General features: G+C 42.7%; 1 protein-coding gene and 1 long non-coding RNA gene across 6 annotated transcripts in view; one reads left to right on the plus strand and one right to left on the minus strand.

Annotated features, from left to right (window-relative positions):
• Positions 1–6850, minus strand: part of LOC140511066 (uncharacterized) — a 57204-nt gene extending 50354 nt beyond the window's left edge. For both annotated transcript variants that reach the window (XR_011969426.1, XR_011969425.1), the window contains exon 1: positions 5707–6850. This is a non-coding gene — a long non-coding RNA (uncharacterized lncRNA). The remainder of the gene's footprint in view (positions 1–5706) is intronic.
• A 106-nt stretch (positions 6851–6956) lies between these two features.
• Positions 6957–18867, plus strand: part of FAM193A (family with sequence similarity 193 member A) — a 239203-nt gene continuing 227292 nt past the window's right edge. For 3 of the 4 annotated variants that reach the window (XM_072620044.1, XM_072620047.1, XM_072620045.1), the window contains exon 1: positions 6959–7606. In XM_072620044.1, coding sequence (XP_072476145.1) covers positions 7325–7606 — 282 coding nt within the window. In that variant the 5' untranslated portion in view covers positions 6959–7324. Of the gene's footprint in view, positions 7607–18867 lie in introns of all 4 variants that reach the window. The other variant, XR_011969424.1, reaches the window with a different exon arrangement.

Below are 18867 nucleotides of genomic sequence, written 5' to 3' on the forward strand. Positions count from 1 at the left end.
CTCCAGGCCCAGCACTTTCTCCACCATGCCACACAACTGCTCAGCCAAGTGCTTTACAATTTTTATCACATTTTATCCCTACAACAACCCTGGGAGGTAGGTGCTATTATCATCCCCATTTTACAATTGAGGAAAGGAAGCATACAGAAGTCAGGTGACTTGACCAGGGTCACACAGTTAGTAAGTGCATGAGGCCATATTTGATCTAAGGTCTTCTCAATTCCTAGCTTGATACTCTATCCATGTGCTACCTAGCTGCCCAATATGTCTTGTTTCATGGAATCACTGTTTGCTTCCTTCTATTTTCTAGGATCTTACTTAGGGTAAAGTTTCTAAGCTATTTAGTCTCTCCTTTCAATTTTTTCAAATGTTCTCATTTCCATCTACATTTCATTGTTTACTTTTTGCTTCATTTCTTCTAGCTATTTTTATAATCTTTGTGGCTGAGACTTTTTTTTTGGAGGGGGGAGGAACCTTTGTTTATAGTTTTTGTGGGGTTACTCTGTTCTGGTTTTCCCTCTTAGGTTTCTCTTAACCTTAAGACACTATGTCTGGTGTTTTCTTCTATTTGTACATATATCTAGTTTCTAGACTGTGGCTTTGCGCTAGGGCTTCAGCCACTACTACTCTCTTAGATAGAAGAGGGAGGCCTTGTTTGATCCTCGTCCCTCTATAGTTGAAATGTCACCGCCATCCTGGATGGAATGGCTGGGACCAGGGCTTACCATCTACTGTAGTCTCTCATGTCAGCATCATCTTTTAGTTAAATTCAACTCTTGACTCTAGCCCTTCTCTGCCCAGTTATTTTGCTTTCTCCAATGGAGATTTGGTTTTGTCCACTACTGTGGCTCTGAAAAACACCAACTGGAAGATGGACATTTTGTTGTCCTTAGGTATCTTACAATCTCTTTCTCATACCCACTAAGATCCTGACAGGTACACCTGGTTGTTGAGTTGGCCTTGTTTGCTCTGAACGTACAAGACATTTATGACCACTCTTGGCATCTTGGGCAGTGACCTATGGGACCTGGCTTTGTTTTCCACTACTTCTCTGACAGACCAGGGTAAAGAATCCTTTGACTTCAGGACCCAATTGTAAGGGTACACTCTGGCCTCCATATCCCCTGGCATATCCCTGTTTAGAATATCCACACATTTTAGGCCCTGTGAAATCAGGCTTGGTTCAGACTCCTCTGTTGTGACATTCCTCTGAGTACTTTTAGGCTTCTGGCTGTCATGTCAGAAGGGAGTTTCTAACATAAGGGTTGCATATAGGAGATATAAGGGATCTTGAGGATCATTTGATCCAACTACTACATTTTAAAAAAATTTTCTTAAATTTATTTATTTAACTTTTAACATTCATTTTCACAAAATTTTGGGTTCCAAATTTTCTCCCCATTTGTCCCCTCCCCCCACCCCAAAACACTGAGCATTCCAATTGTCCCTATCACCAATCTGCCCTCTCTTCTATCATCCCTCCCTTCCCTTGTCCCCAATCTCTCCCTTGTCCTGTAGGGCCAGATAACTTTCTATACCCCTTTACCTGTACTTCCTATTTCCCAGTAGCAAGAACAGTACTCGACAGTTGTTCCTATAACTTTGAGTTCCAACTTCTCTTCATCCCTCCCTCCCCACCCATTCCCCCTGGAAGGCAAGCAATTCAATACAGGCCATGTCTATGTAGTTTTGCAAATGACTTCCATAATAGTCATGTTGTGCAAGATCAACTGTATTTCCCTCCATCCTATCCTGCCCCCCATTGCTTCTATTCTCTCTTTTGATCCTGTCCCTCCCCAAGAGTGTTGACTTCAAATTGCTCCCTCCTCCCATTGCCCTCCCCAACCACTACATTTTACAGAAAAAGAAAGTGAAAGCCAGAGAAAATGATTTGCTCAAAATAATAAATGTCAGAAGTTGCAGAGCTGACATTTTAACCTGGGTGCTCTGACTCCAAATTATGTTCTTTCCACTACACTGCACCAGCTCCTCCTGTCTGACGATCTGGAGCGTATCTAAGAGAGCACAGCCAAGATGAAGAAGGAAATCAACGCCACATCTTGCATGGATAGCTTAAAGGAACTGGACGTCTTTAGCCTGGGGAAGAAAAACTTAGCAGAAAACATGATTTTTATTTTTAAGTATCTGAAGGGCTGTAATGTGGTACGTAAGATTAGATTTGTTTTGCTAGTCCCCATTGGCCAGAACTAGGAAAAAAGAGTGGAAGCTGTGAGGAGGCAGACTTAAAGAAATCTATCAGTGCTTCATGGATCCACGACTTTCTTGATTTGGGTCCACTGATTCTGACTGCAGGGCCTCCACATTCCATAAGAATGTGAGCTATTGACTGGAAAATTTGTCACTCTGCTTATAAGGTCCTGGAGATGCATCTTTCTGCATTTAGCTGGGTTGTTTTAGTGCCTATACTCAAGGCCTTTTCATCTCTGCCAGAGCTCGTAATATCTTGCTAGTACAGCCCCTGGGAACTTAGCTGCCTCTTCAATCCTAAGTCAACTGAAGAAAACTCAAGGGGGATGCTAATTACAAGAAATATCCCAAAATGGGAGGCTTGCAATGTGATGCATCTGTGCAAGTGTTTAACTAAATGCTACTTTCCAGGAATGTTGTAGGTGGAACTCACGCTATGAGCAATTAGATGGCCTCTGCTCTAGGGTTCTTTCTGTTCTAAATTCCTTGATTATTTTAATTAGACTTGACGTGGGTGAGGGGCAGCAAAATGCAGTGATGAGGATATCCTGTCCTCAAGATACTACAATCTAGCTGTGGATAAAAGATTCACAGGCAGAATAGTTACAGAACCAGAGAAGACTAAATGTAATTAAGTACGAAATTATACAGAACAGAAACTATACATATAAGAATTCAGAAAAGAGATCACTGAGGGTACAATGGTTCAGGAAGGACTTTTAGAGCAGCGAGGCTTAAGCAGTGCCATAAAGGATGCACTGTCTCTGGCTAGGCAGAGAAGAGGTGGGGATGACATTGTAGATACGAGGTACTAAGGCAGTTAGGACTTGGAGTCGGGAAGATTGAGCTTAAATGCTACCTCTTTATGATCATGGACAAGTCAACTTTCTGCCTCAGTTAAGCCCCTGGTAAAATGAGAATAAAAATAACCCTTACTTCTCATGACTGTTGTGAAGGCAAATGAGATAACCTGTATAAAACACTCTGCAAACTTTCAGGTGCTACATAAACATTAGATATGATTATGCTCTAAACCCTTAATACTGATAGACTGACACACTGACTTTTGTATGGGATGGTTTTACAGCTTCTTCCTGTTGACTTTATGTATGTTCTAGTAGTCACTGGGTACACTGCTCATCTGACTGTACTTTCTTTCCTTTGTAGGCTAGGCTGTCTCCACTGTAGGGGAGTCACTTTTTCCTGGGGCCCTTACAGGAAGTAATTTTTACCTAGGGAGCCAGAGTTGTCGTTATGAAACCCATTCTTGCCCTTTGATGTCCTCGCAGGCAGGGTTATTTTTGCTTACACCAAATACCCTCAGACTACGGTGCTTTGACTTTGTATGTTTACATTTGATCATTCTTCGGGCCTTCTACAATGAGCTTTCTTGGGCCTGGGCACATATCTTATGGGATTTCACTTTGAGGAAGGTCCATCTGGTCCATCTTTGAGGCCATGCAACCTCATAAGAAATGTAGTCCCTTCCATCAGACCAACCAACCCCCCAGTTATATGTTAAGTTTCATTTGATTAGTTGTAGCCAATTGTTCCAAATTGCTATTACATTTTGGGATCTCTATTCATGGTAGCTTATCTTCTGCGTACTTGATAGGCATGCTATCTATACATATATTCACTGATGTCACTGATAAAAAAATGTTGACTAGCTCAGGGCCAAAAATAGATCCCTGGGACATCATACTAGAGAAACCTCCAGGCTGACACTAGGCCTTGCATCTCTCCCTCTGCTTTGGCGCCAGATATCCTACCAGTTCTAAAGTCACTTGATTTATTACCCACTGAGCTGACCTCTCCACTCTGTGCACGAGAATAGCTTGAGAGACTTTGTCAAATTCCTTTTCTCATTTTATGCATGAAGACACTGAAAGAAAGGCTGTGATTTGCCTGGTTATACAGCTGGTAGGTGTCAAGGGGCTGGGACTGCAGCCCAATCTTTCTAACAAACCCAAGAGCTCTACCACCCACCCCATCACCTCAAGTGGAAAAGTCTCTCTCCTCATCTATGAAATTAAAAGGTTGGACTCGATTATTTCTTCTTGGCTGTCAATCTCTAAATTCCTTCCTTCAGAGTGCTTCCATTTCAAGAACAAGCACTTAATTCTGTTATTTTAAAGACCTTCTGTATATGATTCACTGCCTATGCAACATTAAAGAGCTGTGCATTGAGATAATTAATTAATCTCATTTTGTTCGCAAACTCGTCTCAGGCAAATTAGTGGGGTTACCATATAATAATAATAGCTACATTTATGAGTATAATAACAACTGCCATTTATAGAAGGCATCATGCTTACAATACAATGCCTTCACACATATTAATTCATGGGATTCCTACAACAAACCTGTGAGGTCGGTAGGGTAGTAGAGTGGAAGGAAACTTGGCCCTGGAGTAAGGAGTTGTGAGTTCAAGTCCCAGATCCAACACCTGCTATGAGTCATGACCATGAGTCAGTCAGTCATTTTACTTCTCTGTATCTCAAATATTCTCATCTATAAAATAGGCATCTAATAATTGGGCACCCTACTTCACAGTAGTTCCGCAAAGGAAATGCTTTGTATATTATAAAGGGTTATACAAATATAGACTGTTATGAATTGTGGCTTTATAGATTTGCCCACCATCAGAAATAGCAAAGTGATTCTGAAGACTTTTAGAAGCTATCGTTAGATCAGGTGGTTTTCCTGTGGGCCTAATGGAATCCACAGGTGAAGTGTTGAGAGAGACGGTCTAATGAGAGGCAGTGCAGTGTACAATAGTGCATAAGGAACATTAGATCTGCAGTCAGAGGATGTGGATTTAACCCTGCCTTTGCCGTTTAACATCTAGATGACCTCTCTGAGCCTGTGTGGGCACCTGTAAAACGTCTCGGCTGGACTACTTCATCTCCAAGATTCCTTCTGTCACCCCCATTTTGCAGTGGGGATTGCCCCATATCACAAAGGTAAGTTAGTGGCAGAAGAGGGAGGAGGATTACCCTGTCCTGGCACGGTATCTCACTGTTACTAAGCAGAAGTGAACCAAGGCTACATCTGTATGGTCAAAGAGGAAGCAGGCATGGTGCCCTCAGACTGTCTGGCACTCTGATGGCTTCAAGGTTGGCTGAACACCGGAACACATCTCATCTGATCCTCACAGCAGCCCAGGGAGGTGTGCACGGATGGCACTGAGAAGGCAGTTTCCTCCCCAGGCTTTCCCCATACGAACCAGACCACCAGTTCAGACCAAGCAACTGTTACCCCCTTCACAAAGGAAGAAATGGGGGCTCCTTGCCCGTGGCCCTGGGGCAACTAGACGTCCAAGGTGGCATTCCAAATCCAGACTCGGATCCTGGGTAGCCCACTTGTGTGGAGTGGGGAGGGGCAGAGGATTTGGGTTCGATGCCCTCCCCCAGCGTGGGTGGACCGGAGACCTTGGGCAAAGCCCTTCTCTCCGGCCTCAGTTTCCCCCCTCCCCACGCGCTCAGCAATACTTACTGTGCACCCGGGATCTCTTCCCTTCCACTTGGCACAGAGCGCTAGTGCCTCGGGACCAGTATGCCCAGAAGCAGGCCCTCTGGGCTCCCCAACTGGCACAAGGGGCCTTGAGATGCCTCAGGACCCGGCGCCCCTGGCTCGGCGGTCTGTAAATAGGCCGATCCCCGCATTTCGGGGCAGTGGGTTTCCTTTGTAATCCCGGGAGTCTTCTTTTCCGCATTTAAAAAGGAGTCGGAGAAAGTGGGGAAGGCTCACCCAAAGGTTAAGACCCCTCGGGGTCCCGACTAGAACTCGGGGGGCTCTCCAGGCTCTCCGCGGCCGGCGGGCGCTTCACACGCTCCGACCGCCCGACTCGCTGTCACCGGAGCGCCCGGGGTCCCGGAGACACGCAGCGGGCGCCGGGAGGCAGGCACCCGCACCTCGGGGGCACGGCTCCTCCCCCCGCCAGGGCTGGTGCTGCCCCAGGGCACCAGGAGGCGCCCCCGCGGGACGCGCGGCCGCCGGGCCACCTCGTTCTAGGGCTGGCCGAGGCGGGGGAAGAGGGGCAGACGCTCGCGTCCAATGGGGTTCTCGCGCAAAGCGTCCCCTCCCCCACCTCCCCAGGCCCTGCTTAGTTCAATCCAGCCTGAGCTCGGGGCTCCCCCGGGAGGGAGACGGGGCGGAAGGGCCGGGGGAGGAGAGCGGTGGGGAGGGTGAGAGTGGTGTGTGGCCTGTCAAGGAGTCAGAACTCCTCGCCTCCGGCCCTATAGTTGACTGTCTCGAGCGGCGGATGCAGCCTTGCACCACCCCGGCCCTACCCCACCGAACTACGGATCCCACAACGCCCCGGGCGCGCAAGGAGGGGTGGCTTGGTGGAGTGGAGAGCGCAGCGTAGGGAGGGAGAAGAAGGAGGTAGTGACCTCACCCTCCGCCTCCAATTCACCCCCCCATTCCCTCTCTTCTCCGCAACACCCCCCTTTCACCCAGTCCTTGAGGCCACGCGCAAGGCCCGGCGGGAATGGTAGTCCCTCTTTCAGGTAGGCGTCAGGGGAGGCATGCGCCGCGTGGACTCCAAGCCCCGTCGTGCTTTGCGCGGCCGAGAGCAAGTTCGAGGAAGGGGGGGTGTTGGGTGGAAGAAGGGAAAAAAGGGAGCGGAGCAAAGAAGGGGAGGAGTAAAGAGCGAGGGGAGGGGGGAGGGGGGAGGAGGGAGGAGAGTGCCCACATCCCCTCCCCCCTCCCCTCTCCCTTCGCTCTCTCGCACCCCCCTCCCCCCCGACGTAAACTGGGATCCCTTTCCCCTTGTGTCCGCCATATTGGACTCTTAACTCTGGTCAGCGGCGGCGGCGGCGGCGGCGGCGGGCGGCGAAGGGGACTAAGTTAACTCCCGGTTGGAGCCTGCCGAGCGGCTTCTGCCCGCCCTCCGCCCTTCTCCGCCCGGGAGGCGGCCCCGCGAAGCCGCCCTCCCTCCGCTGGGCCCCGGCCGGCGGCTCCGAAGTGACCTCCCCCCCATTTCCCCTCCGCCCGCCGCCTTTACCTCAGCCTCCTCCTCCTCCTCCGGCTGCTGCTGCTCCCTCCTTCTTTCCCTCCGGTCGCCTTCGTCCCTTCTCTTCTCCCACCTCACGGCCCAGCCTCGCCAAGGATGAGTCCGGCCGACGCCAAGCGCGGAGCCAAGCGCCGGAAGAACAAGCGGGGCGGCGGGAGCGGCGGCGGCGGTAACGGCGGCGGCTGCGGAGGCGGCAAGGCCGGCCCGGCCGTGGCCCAGGCGGCGGCGGCCTTGAGGGCCCCCCAGCCCGCCGGCACAGCACCCCCTCCGAGCGCTGTGGCGGGCCTGCTCGTGGCCCCGGCCTCGGCCCCGGCCCCGGCCCCGGCCACGGCGTCCAACGGGCCCCTGGGCGCTGGGGGCGGGCCCGTAGGAGGCGAGGTAAGCGGCTGCGAGTCGGAGGAGGAAGAGGAAGGGGGTGTGTGGGGCCGGGAGAGGGGACCCTCCCGCCCCCCTCGGTGCAGGCTCCCCCGGGATGGGGAGGGGCTGGACCGGGAGGCGAAGCGCGGCTGCCCGGCCCCAGCGCGAGACGGGAAAGGGGTGTGTTAGCCGTGGCCCGGGAGCGGGGAGGGGGCCCCACCTCCCGCGGCGGAGGGGGTCGCCGTGGACGCCCCCCGGCCCCGGCCCCAGAGGGGCGTGTTCCCCCTTCTGCCTCCCCCCGGCCTGGAGAGGAGCGGACACTGCAGATACTTGGGGGCGGCGAGTGAGGAAGGGGAGGGGGCGCCCCTGCCTGCCCAGCCCCAGCCCCTGCCCCTGCCCCTGCCCCTCATGCCTGGCGGAGAAGCATCTTGCCTCCGGAGGCCTCATTCCCCTTTCCCCGCCCCGCTCCTTTCTCCTGCCCCCCCTTTCCTGGAAGCCCAGGGGTTAGGCCTCCCCGCCCCTCTGAGGGATAGAACTGGAACCTGGCTGGAGGCATCATCCTCCGAGGCCGCGCTCGGTGCGTCGCGGAGGTGGGGTCCCCGCACGGTGGGCATGGCACCCTGGGCAGAGGGCACGAGTTAGGGGGAGCCAGGGGCTTGGCGAGGCTCAGTGTTCCTGGTCCGGGCCCACCGTCAGAAAGAAGAGGCCGCTCAAACTAAGCAGGACCCTGAGAGTTGTCAGCAAAGACAACCACATGGTGTTTGAGAAATTCTGAGGTTGTCTAGCGTCGGAAGTGGTGTTTTGTGAGGAGAGGAAGAGAGGGACAGGTGAGCCAGATGTTGGTGTAGCCTGTGATACATGTGTCTGGAAAGGATGTCCGAACGTCCGACCTGATTTGTGAAGAGCTCTGAGAAGATGGTCGTGTAGCTCCTTCACTTGTGTTACAAGACAATAAAGCTCGTCTAGCTCTCCGTTGTAAGACTTTTCCCATAGCTGCACATGCTGATTGATCGTAAATAATTCTTGACTCCTTTCTGGTACTCGATACAGAAAGATTTACGTGCAGCCTTCCGCACTCTAGTCACACTTGAGTATACATCATTCTGGAAAGAAGTTTTGGAGCGCCCATGGCATGGCTCAGCTGGGAACGGTGCTTTACTTTGAAATGCAGAGTTCTTTAGGATATTCCCCGTTTTCTTCTCTTTTTCATGCACCTGTCATGTGTAGTTTGGAAGAGTGCATCTCCAGTTCCCTCCCCTCTCCCCACCCCCCTCTGAGTTGGCCATTGTTGAGCGGGCTGCCTGCCTGTCAAAGTACTTCATCCAGAGGTAACAGCTTGGGCTATTCATCCTCTGATGGAAGGACCGCTTTTTAATGTGTTTTTGGTTTGATTGATCTCAGTTATTCGGGCATATGTTTGGTTTTTTAAGTCACTTATTGGAAGAGAAAGTCATTTGTTCAATGGAAAAGAAATCATTTTTTTAAATGAAAGGTTAGTGTAGAATGCGTCTGATAATCATTGATTGCTGCCACATTTATTCTGTTTATCCGTTTACTAGCATTCATAAAACTATTTAATGTGGTCAGCTGTGGAATTGGCATAGTCATTGTAGGTCATTTGCTCGTTCTCTGAAAGGCAGGATAATTTCTTTTAACATTAGAATCATTCTTCTAAAATGGATATTTTGCTCTTTAAGGACAGGTGGAGAAGTTAACTTAAACACAAACTTTTAGCTGGAGAGATTGTAAGATCCACAAGACAGAAATTGTTTTATGTGAGCTAGCCCATATAGTGTTGGAATCAGTTTGGAATGAATATAGATAGGAAATTATTGCAAGTGTACTGTGTGGCATATTCATTAAAGCCAAGCATGATGTCTGACATTATAATAATATCTTAAATTTAAGTGTGCTTGTTCTCTTTAATATTTTGAAACTTTTAAAATATGTTGTAACTGAATTTATTTTGGAGTCTGATGATAAATTGATTTGCATGTTAGCTACTAATGATCCTTATTGCCCAGTGTCCTATACAGTCCTTTGGTTCTTTGGAAACATGACACAAGGCCAGACTTGGGCACTTGTTTCATTGAGATTTTTCAAGGTAGTTTATAGTGTCTCTAAAGTTAATTGAGGAAGTCTTATTTATTCAGTATCATTTACTAAATAATTGGCCATATTTTTTTCAACTGTGTAAAAAAATCTGCCCAAGGATTTCATTATTAAAAAGTAGCATACTAACATAAAAAGTAGTGTTCAAATGTTTGGCCTTCCATAGCATTGCAAATACATAATAAATTATCAATCACGTTGTGATATTTAATGTTGCAGATCAATAATCTATTTTCAGTTATTTACCAGTCCTAGGTAAATATGTAAAAAACCCCCAGATCCTAATGTTCTCAGTAGTTTTTCTTGCATTGTCAACCTAAAGAATGACGTTGAGTTTCAAAATCCTTTAACTACTTTGTAAATCTTTAGGTATGTACTTCTCTGGGACATTGAGGTAGCCTAGTGGATAGTCAGGCCTAGAATCAGAAGATCTGAGTTTAAACCTGGCTGCAGACACTTACTAGCTGTATGACCCTGGACAATTCACTTAACCCTGTTTGCCTTAGTTTCCTCACTGTAAAATGAGCTGGAGAAGGAAATGGCAAACCACTCCAGTATCTTTGTCAAGGAAACCCCAATTGGGGTCACATAATGTCACATGTCTCAACAGCAACATGTGTATCTCAAAGTGGACTTCTAGTTAATTTTTTGTTCTCCACGTGGGGTATCTTAGAAGATAACGTCTGAAAGAGAAGTATAAGTAAGGACTGGAAGGGATATCTTTAATGTTAAGGTATAGTAAATGGCAGCTTGAGGAATTTATGAATGTAACAGGTAGTTAAGTAAGAAACATGGAGAGGACAGAAGAAAAAGAAATTTTGATTTTTGTAATTGAAGAGTGTGGTTTTGGGAAAGAATTTTGGTATAAGAAAACTTGGCTAAGCCAAAAATATTGGTTTTACTGTGCTGTATTTTATTTTCTTTAAGATTAATATTTGGTCTATATTATTCCCTTTTTATAAACAGAGGCTAATGATAGAAAAGAAGATAGTTAAAACACTCAAGGTCATGTTCTCTGAGTGGAAGTTTATATAATGAAAACCTAAGGTAATGAAATCTGTGAGGTGGCTCATCCTTTTAGCCAAAACCAGAATTACAAAGGAATTTCTCAGAACTTGAAAAACTCTTAAGTAAGAAATACTTCATTAACAGAAAATATGCTTACTTAGGTAATATATCTTAAAATTTTAATTTTAACAGCAGCTCTTATTTAAAGTGTATTTTTCTCATCTAAGTGCTTTAATCTTTTGTTACCTGGAGGGGGAAGGTATAAGAAGGAGCTTCTCCTTATTTACATAATTAAACTTCTATCAATCAGTGTATTGAATAGGAGATTTAATAGGATATTTAAAATATCAGAATTTTGTTTCCTGAATGAGGGAAAATCAAATCCAATGCACTAGTTACTCAGATAATTTCTTTAGTATGGAAACTAGCTGGCTTCACTAGGTATTAGAATACCAAATTACATATGAGCATTTTGGTGTGGACTTAGGGCTATTTTAGTAATTATGCTAAAAGATGAGAAAAGTGAAGTAATTTGGGGTGAGAGTCACTGATTTGTAAATAGAACACTATAAAAGTTTGAATGAAGGGAGAGAAAAAGCAAGACTTAGGGAATCATTTGTAATTTAGAGTTGCATTCATATTGGTTGAAGGGCAGAGGAGTGAAAATAATAATTTTTAAAAGTCAGTCTAATGTGTGTCCTGATGATATGATGTGATTAACAGTTAGGATTTGATTGTGAATCTATAGGATACGTTTGAGTATGTTTTTAGGACTTTGGAGATTGTTCTGGACAATGCCAGTTAAAAAAGAGTAGTTGTAAAAAGTAAAAAAAAAGATCTCTTGTCATTGACTTCTTCTAGGTGGCCTAGTAAATAATAAAGTCTTTAACTAAGATGAACAATTTAATAAGGAGAAAAAGAGTGAAATTGTTATCCTGTGGGTCCCGATATAGTGTGGCTGCAGAGAGCTCTTGAGTGACTCAGTATTTTTAGTGTAGTGTTCACTCTTACTGCATCTGAATTCATAACACCAATTGACATTGCATTTTTAGTGGATTGATGTCTGTTGTTTTCCCTTTTAACTAAAATACTAGTGTATATGTGAAGTGTGTTCACTTTTGTTAGCTGAATTTGGCTTAAATACTAATATTTTTAAATTAGTTTAAGGCATCCCTTTGTTTTTACATATTTGTTGTGTCGTTTATTATGCTTTTTAGACAGGCAGATTTTTGCAAAATGATTTGTTGAATTAAAATATTGTATTTAAAAAAATATTCTTTCTTTTTGAAATCTTTAACTGACCAGTGAAAACTGAAATTAATGATTATGATATTGTAACCCTTCTCACAGCATTTTATTTATTTTCATTGTTTTTAATATTGCAACTTACAATTTTCTAACTACTTTAGTGTGCATTTTGTATTAAGCAGTGATTCAGATCATATGAAGACTTTTTTTCTCTTAAATTCTGGGTGCCACATTTTAGGAAGAATTTTGTTAAGTTGGAGAATATCCAAAGAATGGCAGCTAGGTTGGTGAAGGATCTTGAATTCATGTCGTATGAAGGTCATTTGAAGGAACTGGAGCCTGCTGAAAAGAGAGAATGGGGGAAAGGGGAAAGGACCCCGGATAGTTGGGTTCAAATATTTGAAGAAGTGTCATGTAGGAAAAGGATAGGACTTACTCTGGCCCCACAAAATAGAAGTAGAAGTAAGATGAAAGTTGCAGAATATTTAGGTTTGATGTCAGGAAAAATTCCTTATAGTTAGCAGTAATAGAAAGTTGAATGTCCTGCCTTGTCAGGTAGAAGAGTATACCACTCATTCGTGTTCTTCAAGCAGAATCTGGGTAACTGCTTATGATTATGTAGTATCTAGAGGGAAATGTTTTTGAATATGACTTGGAGCAGCCTGCTGTGAAGTTTTCCTTCTGACTCTGAAGTTCTTTGATGTGATAGGTAAATTTGTGGTGCTATTTCTCTTCATCTCTTGTCACACTTTGAATTGTGTGTGTGATAACAATTATAACTTGAAGTGTATGGATCTTTATTTGGAAATCTTGTTATGTATACGTTAACATTTGACTTTTTTTTGTGGTGGAGATGAGGGACCAGACCTGTGATTTCATTAGTATAGGGAACTCCTAGTGAGGAAGCTCTTTCTACCAGTGCAGATTGGCATCTGCTCTGAAATGCATAGCTTTGTTGCTTGGGGGCATTGAAAGATTATGTAACATGTCTAGTAGGACTGGGCAAAAATGTGTCAGACTAGGAAACTGAACCCAAGTTATTCAGACTGAAGAGGCTCATTCTATGCCATACTCATTTTTTAGTTCTAATTACTTAACAATAATTTTTACTTTCTTTGTAAGTGATATGAAGGGGGTTAATATTTAATACAAATTTGCTTTGATGGATCTTTCATAGATGCACATGAAATGAAACCCATTCATGCCTTCTTGTCCTTTGTGACTCAAGTCCGTGGTCTTCCCATAAATTGTAGGCATTCTGGGGATCTTCTTCCATATCACTTCACATAGTGTGGATTCCAGCAGAGTGCATGAGTTGTTACTGGTTTTCCTTTATTTCACATCTTTTCTGTTCATATGTCTCTCTGACATCCTTGAATTCCCACTTTTGCCCAGGTCTGAATTTCACATCATTTGCCTTCTCTCCTACTTTTTTTCTCCCTTGCTCTGTCTCAGAGGAAGAAATCACTTTTTTCTTTGCAAATTCCAACTCCTTTAAGACTTGTGTACTTGATCCATTTCCCATCTATCTCCTCCATGATTACCCCTTTGATTGTCTCTGATCTCTCTCCAGTTTTTAATCTGACCTTATCCATTGATTTCTTCCCTGCCGTTTATAAAAATGTCCTAATAGTCCCTATCTTAAAAAAACCCACTTCATTGGATCTTGACGTCCCTTCAGATTATTAAATTAATATTTAGACCTATTTTCTGTTTTAAAGCCAAACTATTTGAAAAAGCCACCTATCAACATTCTGTACCTTCTCTGTTTCCATTTCCTCTCCTCCTTTTTAAAAATTATTATTTAAAAAATTCTGAACTTTATTAGCAAAAAATAAAATGAACATTTCTGTATACAGAGTAGATCAGAGAAAGAGGATTGTATATGAACCTTCGAGTTTCTCAAGTACAACATGCTTTTCCTTTTAAATGTGTAAATAAACTTCAGTATTTAATTTTCAAAACTGTTTGGTTTCTGTTTTTTTCTAGATTTTTCCTGTTCTCTTCTGAGCATTTAAAAATGTTTCAATGACCTTCTTTTCTTTCTGCACATAATTTTTGTGAAGTGGGGGAACCTATAACTAGGTCCACTCCCTCCCCCTCTGATGTTCCTCTCTGCTATTTAAGAAAAAAATACAACATACCTCTTGTAACAAATATGCATAGTCAAGCAAAACAAATTTCCGTATTGACCATGTACAAAAATGTGTATGTCTCTCATCCTGCTGTGTGAGGTTATCAACCTCTTTGTCAAATGGTGAGTATAGTGCTTCATCAATCCTGTGAGATCATGGCTGCTCTTTGATTGATGACCATTGATAAGAGTTATTTAGTCTTTCAGGGTTATTTTTCATTACAGTACTATTAAACTGGCTTCTATTCACATTGCTCTATATCAGTTCATATAAGTCTTCCCAGATTTTTCTGAAACCATCTATTTGACATTTCTTATGGTATAATAATGTCTCACATTCATATACTGCATGCAGCTTGTTCAGTCATTGCCTGGTTGAGAGGTACCTTCATTGTTTCCAGTGCTTTGTTGTGTAACAAAAAGAGCTGCCCTAAGTGTTGTATAGATGGATTATATTTTACTCTTTCTTTGATCCTTTTGGGTTCTAGGCCTAGTAATGATATCTCTGAGTTAAAGTATTGTACACAGTTTAGTGACTGTTGGGGCATAGTACCAAACTGCTTACCAGACTATGAGTAGGGGCCTGTATGTCTTTTTTTTTTTTTTATATCCAGTACATGGTATTCAGTGGGTCCTTAATGAATGCTTGTTGATTGGTTTGAATAAAAACCATGATTTCCTGTGCAGTCAGTTGGTAAGATATTGCAGCTTGTTCTTGCAAATGCCTCTTATGCATTTTTTGGATAATCAGTAACTAATTCTTACTTGTGAGCTGTAAGTCATAAAATACCATGGTCTCTGAAGAGTTTGTCTTATCTACACAGCAAAAGCCAAATGGATGAAAAAATATATTGATCAGACTGTTGTATACAAATGGAAAACTAGCTCGTAGACCTAGTCTGTTACTGTGAATGGGCAGTGAATTGAATCCAGAACTGAACAGGAGAGTGGTCTTAGAATGCTTTTGAGAAATGATACAGTGCTTTTGATGATCTCAAACTTTTTCATGAAACAAATATCCATCTTTTTTTTTAACTCTGATATTCTTCTAGTATTGTTGTGGTATAAATTTAAAATACTTTAATTAAAAGTTTCATGCTAAAGTTAAATTTAGTGAAAACCTTAAATAATTTGCAAACATTTTCTACAAGTCATTGACTACTTTACTCCTTCCATAGCCTTTTTGACCTAATTTTTTCTAGCTTCTCTTCTAAACTAACTGAACTTACCTTTACAGCCTTCCTTGCTTCCTTCCTTCCACTACTACATGTGAATGTACCCAAGATTTCCTCTGTACTTACTCTTGAGCTAAATTATCTCTATGTAGTTAACTCCCAAATCCTACATCCAGCCCTATCACCTAAACTGTAGTCCTGTATACATACCAATATCCTTCCAGACATCCCCATGTGGAAGTCCTGTTGACATCTCAGACTATCCAAGACAGAGCTCTTATTTCCAACCCCAAAACTAACACTTCTCCAAAATCTCTTCTTTCTCTGAATGGTAACACTATCCTAATTAACCCAGGTTTTCAATCTTAAGGTCTTTGACTTCCTTATTATTCAACCCCAATGTCCAGTCAGTTGCCAAGTCTTCCTTCCACAGTATTTCTGGCTTGGCTGCTACCCTAGTTTAGCTGCTCATCACCATTCACCTGTACTATTACAAAAGCCTCCTTCTAGCTGAGCTTCCTGCCTCCAACCTCTTTACTTTTCAATTCATCTTTCATGCAGTTGAGAAATGTTCAGATTTGAACATGTCATATACTTATTCAGAAATTTTCAATGGCTTCTGTCTTCTGTAGGATCAGAACCAAAATTTTCCACCTGACATTTACAGCCCTACACAGGCTTCTAACTATCTTTTTAGTATTATTTCATGTAACTCCCCTGCACATACTTTCATTCTAGTCAAACTGGCCTTTTGACTTTTCTCTTGCGCACATTGCATCTCCTGTCTCCATGCCTTTGCACAAGTGGTTCCTCGTACCTGGAATTTACTTCTTCCTCACCTCTACCTTGTAGAATTCTCAGCTACTGTCAAAGCACAGTTCACAGATCACCTCCAACTTCCCACTATTCTCACTTTCTTTATCTTGAAATTAGTTTGTATATACTATGTATCTGCTTTTACATAGATAGAATCTAAGCTCCTTGAGGGAAGGGATGGTTTCATTTTTTCCCCTCCTATTTCCAACATCTGGTGTAGTGCCTTTACTTAGTACGTCCTTAAGTGTTTTCTAAGTTGAATTTAATTCTGTAAGCAGAAATTGTTATACTTTTTGTCACTTTTAAGATTTTTTTTGTTTCAACATGTACAAAACCCCATTCTGCTCACAGTTGAATTTTCTGCAGTGTGCAATTTCCAGAAACAGTTAAGCAAAATGGCCTGTAAAATAAACTGGTAATAATGCAGTGTTATACTTTAATAGTTTTCTGTTTGTTAAAAGGGCTTGTACTTTATTGCTTAGTATTAATATTGTCTGACATTCTTGCTGTTCAGTAAATACTTAAAGTTACATCTATTGTAAAGTTGTTTCTGGTTATAGTAATTGTATATGTTATACTGGTTCCATTTTGTTCACTGTGCATTACTAAAATACTGATCTTCCCATATTGTTCTTCATTGATATCTTTTCCTTCTGGACCAGGAATATTTAATTGCATTCCTATATCACATTTTGTTCAGCCATTTCCTTATCATTGGGCTCATGATTTGTTTTCCACTTTTAGGTATTATTATAAATGGTGCTGCAATGAATGAGGTGAATGAAAGAATGAAAAGGCATGAACTGTATGCTGTCTTAGGGAGGAAGGAGGGGAGAGAAGGGAAAAAAATCTAAGATGTGGAAGTGATTGTAGAACACTGAAAACGAAATAATAATAAAGACAAAAATTTTTTTTAAAAATTTAAAAAGAAGAATGAAAAAGCATATGCTTACTACTACCAAGGTCCCAGGGTACAAGTTTTCATGGGAGGAGGAAGCTGATATGTCCTAGAGATAGCTATCTGCCTTCCTGTCATGCCTAATAGTGTGCTCTTTGGATCAAAGGATGTGGATAATTTTATAATTTTAAGACAAAGTCCCTTACTCTAATGAATAATAGTCTTCTGGAAGTACAAATCGTTTTACGAGATGGTTGGGCCAATTCACAAATTTTGGAGTGCTGTGCTTTTCCTCCCTACATTCTAGCTCATGTTAATTTTTTTATGCTTTTTATAGACGTCTTAAAATGAAGTTCTTGTATCTCATCCTTTTTTTCAGATTTTTTCTTAGTTGATAACCATACTTGTATTGAAAAGGGGGCTACTATAAGAAGGCTTTGTTCATAACCACTTTATTCTATATTTATAATTATCATTGCTCTTGTTTCTAAAGTACAAGAAGTAATATCACTGTTCGTTTCCTTCCTTCATTTTACAATTTTTGCGATATGTAGCCCTTTCCTCAGGTACATGTATTAGGAAAGGTTTAATAATATAAAGCCTAAGGTCAGATGTCTTTCTGACTATTACAGTTCATCAATTATTGAGTATCTGCTATTTGTTAAGGCATTGTGCTAGTTTTAACGATAGAAAGATACGTCATTTTGGGAGTCATGGAGTGTATACACAGATGAGTAAGTGAGCAATGGCAATGGGGTGGTCAGAGCAAGCCTCCCAGAAAAAAAAGCTGGCACTTATTCTAAAGGTTGAAGGAAAGATGCAGGATTCTGGGAGAAAAAGATGAGGGAAATGCATCCTGGGTATGAAGAGTGGCTTGTGCTAATGTACAGAGGTAGAAAATTAAATGTTGAAGCTGGGAAACTGGTTTCTGATAGTCTAGTTTGACTAGACTGGTGTACGCTATGGCTGGAAAGACTGGTCAGGAGCAGATTTAAGAGGGTCTTTTTTTTCTTTTTTTAAGAGGATCTTCCTTTCCCCACTAAACAGTATTTCATTTTTTCCCCCATTACATGTAAAGATAGTTTTCAGCTTTCGTTTTTAAAAGATTTTGAGTTCCAGATTTTTCTCTCTCCCTCTCTCCTCCCGAAGACAGCAAGCACTCTGATATAAATTATACATATACCATCATGTTAAATATATTTCTACATTAGTTATGTTGTGAAAGAAGAATCAGAACAAAAGGGGAAAACTGCGAGAAAGAAAAAAACAAAAAAGGATTAGAATAGTACGCTTCGATCTGCATTCAGACTCCGTAATTCTTTATCAGGAGGTAGAAAGCATTTTTCATCATGAGTCTTTTGCAATTGTCTTGGATTATTGTATTGCTGAGAAGACCCAGGTCTAGCATAGTTGGTCATCAAAGGTTGATGTTATTGAGTGTAACATGTACAATGTTAAGAGAGTCTTAAATGTCAGACTAAAGTGCTTGTATTTTATCCTGAAGAGTAGGACTCCACTGAAGAGTTTTGAATATAGGAATGATATTGTTCAGACTTATGCCTTAAGTTAGTGGTCTCCAGAGTGGGCTCTTTAGGAACTATGACTTAACTGAAAAAGGACTTCTGAGCAGCTAATTATGTGGGTTATGTCTCATCCTCCTTGGGAGGGAGGGCTTGTCTCTAATACAGCTACACCTATCTTTATCCCTCTACACCCCTCCCCCCCACTTCTCTCTCTCTCTTTCTCTCTCTCTCTCTTTCTTTCTTTCTCTCTTCTTTATAAAATCTTAACCTGTATAATTCGGAATGAGCTCCTTATGACAGTTATAATTTACCACAGTAGCAGCTGTGCAGATGCTACTGAAAAAAATCACTAAACATCCTCAGAAATA

This window comes from Notamacropus eugenii, chromosome 6 (genome assembly GCF_028372415.1).
Source record: "Notamacropus eugenii isolate mMacEug1 chromosome 6, mMacEug1.pri_v2, whole genome shotgun sequence".
Taxonomy (NCBI): Eukaryota; Metazoa; Chordata; class Mammalia; order Diprotodontia; family Macropodidae; genus Notamacropus; species Notamacropus eugenii.